Source organism: Centruroides sculpturatus, unplaced genomic scaffold (assembly GCF_000671375.1).
Source record: "Centruroides sculpturatus isolate CEXI.00-Female unplaced genomic scaffold, Cexi_2.0 scaffold318, whole genome shotgun sequence".
Lineage (NCBI taxonomy): Eukaryota > Metazoa > Arthropoda > Arachnida > Scorpiones > Buthidae > Centruroides > Centruroides sculpturatus.
In genome coordinates, this window is record NW_019384658.1 from 686,489 (window position 1) to 692,577 (window position 6,089).

Here is a 6,089-nt window from a genome sequence, read left to right on the forward strand (position 1 = left end):
TATATATATATATATATATAATTTACAAACATCAATTTTTATAAAAAAAAAATTCTAATATATTTTTTGGAAACTGCCAAATGGTTAAAGTTGGAAGCTTAATGCTCTGGAAACTTGGGATCAAATCCCAGATGGGTCAAAAAACATCAGGAATTTTTCACAGGTGATAAGTATGAATATGTTAGGTCACCCCAACCTGGGCCTGACTGAACCCATAATGAGATTGCTAAAAAAAGCCTTCAGTGCCCACAGTGTAGTTAAAAAAAATTAAAAATATTTTTACAAGTTGTTTTAACACTAATTAAGACAGTGGACCACATAAAATAATATGTCTCTTAGATGACATTTATATGTATTCAATGAAAAAACAGTATATTTATCTGAGGGTGCTTGTATTACATGTAAATATATAATAACTGAAAAATTAATTCCAGGATTCTGGCAATTTTTTCTAGTACCCATTGAAAAATGGCTGCATTTCAGAATTTATTTTTCGCCTAAATATATACAGTTACATAAATCTAAATATATATAACTCAAAGGTGACTGACATAGTGATCTATCAACGCACAGCCCAAACCACTGGACGGATCGGGCTGAAATTTGGCATGCAGGTAGATGTTATGACGTAGGCATCCGCTAAGAAAGGATTTTGATCAATTCTANGCTTCTGATACGATGTCTCCAGCACACTTTTTCAGTTATCCAAAGCAAAAGCATTTTCTCAACATGATCTAATGTCTTTGATCTCTGTTTAGAAATTATTTAACCCCTTTCGCAACCATAGCAGATTTAATAATGTTTTTATTTTTCACGATTGTCGATATCACCGTTCTCCGAATGCAATATGCAACAGTTAAAATCTCAAACATGCGTAAAACCTTCATATTTCTCAACAATCTCTTTTTTCAGTTCCATTGTGATTATAGTCATTTTTTTAGTTTTCTGTTGCTTCTCATTTGCCTTTTTGCAATTCATGATTATTAAAAANGGGCAGTTTATTCTCTGTTGTATTCTCCAGCAAACAATACATACAAATACAGTACACTATTTTCTGAGGAAACACGCATACTTATCCTTTTTTAACCCCATTCCCGATAACCCGGCATTTTCACAAACTCGGCCACCCTTCGGTCCACATTAGGCCGAGTTTTCGAGGTTCTACTGTAGAAGTAAATTTAGAATTAGTGCAATAATTTTTGTTCAAGTTAACTTCCTGTATAACTTGTGCCATATCGCTGGAAGGTCGAGTGAAGGTTCATTACACAAACTAAGTGTTCTTATGTAAAACAACTCCCATAAGAAAACAACCCTGCAATCTGAGTACTGTTGAAGGAGAGTGGCATCGACCAATAATATATTGTAACCATTTTCTAAAGTGTTTCTAGCAAGTTTGGTAGTGGTTCTGCAATTTTTGATATCATCTTGATGTTCTCGAAAGTGACAAGCCAATTTTCTAGTTGTGATCCAAATATAAAATATTTTTGCTCCCATTTGTGTCTGATCCCTGATTTCTGCAAAAAGGTATAACTATCCCTTCATTACATAATAATCTGCATAGGAAAATCAGTGGTTTGATAGGAAGTACAATGCCATGTCTCTTGAAAGCACGTACAATACAATGTGTAACATCCCCCAAATATGGAATGGACAGTTGAGCAAACACCAACTCTTCTTTTGTCATCAGATCTCAAAGCAGTTGGTGGAAAAAGAGTTGTGGTCAAGATTATTGACGTACTTGAATGTTGTTACTGCTGTAACAACCTGACTCAATTCTTTGTGTACAAGTGAGGGTGACGAAGGGTATAAATATGCCTTGCGGATATAAGCAGCAATGGCCATGTTTACATATCTGGGAGGCTGAAAGGAGTTGGCTAATATGATGTAAAGCAGTAGTTCGAATTTGTGGTGCACTGAGAACCAGAGTTGTGTAGAAGTCCTATGTATAGACAAATCTAAGAAGGTAATCTTTCTTTCCATTTCTTCTTCCATAGAGAAAGAAATGGAAGAGTAAACTCTGGCTAGAGATTGAATGAAAGTTAACAATTCCTCAGTGGTACCATCCCAAGCAATTAAGATATCATCTACTTACCTAATATAGGGTAAGGGGTAACATATCATAATGGATGCATAAAATACTTTATACTCTATTTCTCATAATTAACTCAACCAAAACAGCTGAGAGAGGAGAGCCCATAGTAACTATTTGCTTTTTTTTTTTTTTTTTTAAAAACTGGCCATTAAATTGGAAGTAATTGTGTTGAGTGACTAGAAGAACCTCCCATATACCAAGTATTTGTTGGACTGTGAAAGCTTTTTCTATAAAAGGATGTTAGTAAGCATTACAGCCTCAAAATTTGGTATGGATGGATTGAACGAATTTATATCAATTATGTAAAACCAAAAAGTTTCTGCTGAGATTGAACCAAATCTGTTAATGATACTTGTTTTGACTTGTAACATTGAAGAGACAACAAAATTGGAGTTTGTAGTGAGTAACATAGTAAGGCCTTCTCCAAATGATATAGTTGTTGACCAATGGATGTAAAGGACATCCAGGTTTATGAGTTTTTAACTCAAAGAAGAGCTATGGGCAAGATACATTTGTTGGTAAACAAAGATGTCCGGCCAGTGTAGACAACAGACCAGATCATTTGATAACTTTTTGAGTTAATCTTAGTACTATTGGAATGGGTTCAGTGTTAAATAGAACCAGATTGCAATTTCAAACATTTTAGATAATACTATATTATAGATAATATTATGTTGCATTTGAATGCATTTTTATGCATAAAATGCAGCTAAAAAGATTTAAAAAAAAAAGACTGTTTTGGGGTTAGGAATGGATTAATACATTTTACATTGTTTCTTATGGAAAAATTTGCTTGTTTACAAACTTAATTCGTTTCTAAATTTGACTGTATTTTATAAATTTTAGCATAAAATGCATGAATACATTTTATGCTAAAATGTATGAATCAAAGTATTCTTGCTAAAAATTTAAAACATAACATTATGTTTTAATGTTTGTAATTAGTTTTTATTTTTGGCAAGAATACTTATATCACAATATACAAACATGATTAGGATTAAATGGAGTTTAGATTAGTAAGAATGCACTACATTCAAAAATTATAGTTTTAACAGCAGTTAATAAATTTATAAAAAATAAGATAAATACTTCTCTTTCTTGATCTCTATGAGCTTCCAGAATTTTTATTATTGTTAATTCAACGTAACCATGAAACCTATGTGCTTGCCTTCTAATGAGTTCACATAATGCTCTTAATGCTAAAGATCGAATACACATCTGAAAGAATTTTATACCAAAGAAATATTAAAACCCAATATTGAAAATTAAGATTAGTGATTTCAAAAATAATACATCTATAATAAAAAACTCCCAACAATAAATGGTGTAAGTTTAAATAAATAATTTAATATATTTTCTTAATTCTAAAATGAACTGTTTTCCATTTTAACTAGAGTAGTAAATTTAAAACTTATTTTTAACATTTAAAAAACTTGCCTTTAAGATTATATTGTTATGTAATATAGTATTAAAATTAAATTTTATTGTATATACAGAAAAACATAGAAATAAAGTTGTTCATGGTATTTCATGTCATTTGTATTGGTTTTTAATTTGCTACTCAACAAAACTTTAATCAATTTAAAAATTTCTCCCTCTAAAAAATCTTAAAACCAATTTCAACATCTTGTTATTGGTTTTTAGAAATACAGCTTAACAATACATGCTGCAAGAGATAAAGCTTAGTGAATTCTTGCTGTTCAAGAAAAACTGTATGGTGTAGAGTTTTAATGTGAAAGCTGAGACATTATCTTGCTGTATTTGCTGCTGTGCTGCCACTTGTATGCATCATATCCTTTATAATATTAAATTTACAATAGACATATAAAACTATGTTAATTTGGTTCATCATCTTAATGAAATGGAAAATCAGAAAGTGATATTCAAGTATCTTTGCTGAAATTTTGTCATGTATAGCATTATTTGTCAGAATTTGATCAATTTTAAACATATATTGTTCTTGCTACTGTAGTTATGATTCAAAATAAAAAAAATTAAATAAAAATATAGTAAAAAAAATTACTTTATATAAAAAATCTTGTGTTTTTGGTTATGCCAATTAATTTTCTATTGGTAAAAATATTTGTAACAGTTGTAAGAATTATCAGCCAATAAGAAAGAGGTTCAAAAATCATGATGACAATTTTACATTTGACACTGCATTATTATTGCAATGAAGATATTAGAATCTGATATATTCATATATACTTTAAAAAACAGAAATTTTAAACTATTTGATTCTCATATATATCAGGCATTTAATTAAATTTACTCTTAATAATTAAAATTTTTAATTATGAGAAGAATGGACAGTATTAATCAACAATTTTATCAAACCAAAAATTAGAATGATGCAACTAAATCAGAAATCTTGCATCTGATTTAGCAACATCAAAATTCCTTCCAATAATCTCAGATAAAACAAAATTTATTTCTGTTATGAAAGAATATTTGAATCTGAATACTTGCCAACAGAAGAATTATTTACAAGAAATAAAAAAAGTTATTGTACTCAATGAATTAAAATTTAGTGAAAGACTAATTTAAAGCAATTTTTGAAAATGGAATAAATAAATGTATAAAAATAAAATGCATCTTATTTAAATTATTATTATTTCATACACTACCGTATTAGCCCGAATATAACGCAACTCCAAAATTTTCATACAGATATTTAGAAAAAAAATAATTCTCATAAAAGAATTCAAAGAAAGTAAAATTCAATCAGATAAGCATTTATTTAGGTAATTATAGCTAATAACACAGGTTACATTCATGTCAATAAAATTAAGTAATGTAAAACAAAATTAATATTACGTAAGTAACAACAAAAAACGAGAATGTTTATTCAGAATCTGAACTGTTTTCAGAATGAAAACTCATTGATGTCAAATCGGTATCATCAGTATTTTCATTCACGCTTTCAGTATCCCACAAAATGTCAACCTCCGTCCAATTTAAATCATTGGAAATGTAGCATTTCTTGAAATTTTTAACTATCCATTCAGGTTCGATCTTCTGCCAGGCAGTCGCAATCCATTCTCCCAAAAGAGACTAAGTTTTTTTTTATTTTTTTCGAAGGTGTCAATGGATGATTGCCCGATAATAGATAATTTTTGTATTCTTTTCGAAGGTTAACTTTAAATAGTTTATTAACCGCCACATCCAAGACTTGCAACTGAGAAGTAATACCACCCGGTATTATTACAAGATCGGAATTCAATGCCTCAATTTTTTCCTTAACACTTGTCGTAAGGTGGCCTTAAATTGCTCGGACGTTCAGTCGCGTTTCAACCTCTGTAGGAAAATGTCCTTGTTTATATTACATTCCATTACTTAAACCTCGAATTTAGCGCGAGTCGATTTTTTAACAGAAAATAAATGGTCAAAAAATATCGAGTTATATTCAGGCTAATACGGTAATAAATTTGTATATATTGTATAATAAATTTTAATTTTACAATGTTTTGGTGAAAAAAAAATAGTAACTATTTTTACTGACTTGCAAACATTCCTTTTTTAACATTTTATACAGACAATACATATTCAAAAAGACAGAAATAAAGATTCAAGCTTGTTCTCTCTCTCGCCAAACAAAAAATGGAATTGATTCAATGCATCAAATTAGGTGAGTATCATGTGTAAAGCATTAAAACAAAGTAATTCAAAGTAGATAAGACAAAGTGTTCGTACACTACAGTCGACTATAAAGACCCCACCAATTTTGTGTTAGCTCTAATTATAGCTAAAATGCACTTAAACAAATGGAATGCGAGAGTTCTGAAGAAGTGACATTTCACTTTAATCTCACAATATTTACAGTTTGCAAGAGATCATAAAAAATGACAAAAGTCAATTTCTAAGACATGTCTAAAAGTATAAGGACAGCACAAAACATGATTTTTCTCAGTTACATACAATATTTGCATCCAGAAAATATGTCCAGCCAAGAAAAATCATACCATCGCTTGCCGTCCTTATACATTGGAGATACAAT

General features: G+C 29.8%; 1 protein-coding gene across 1 annotated transcript in view; it reads right to left on the bottom strand.

Moving 5' to 3' along the window:
* LOC111626486 (CLIP-associating protein 2-like) overlaps positions 1-6,089 on the bottom strand; it is a 41,183-nt gene that overhangs the window by 17,233 nt on the left and 17,861 nt on the right. Inside the window, exon 2 of the mRNA XM_023369865.1 lies at positions 3,182-3,310. Coding sequence (XP_023225633.1) covers positions 3,182-3,310 — 129 coding nt within the window. The remainder of the gene's footprint in view (positions 1-3,181; positions 3,311-6,089) is intronic.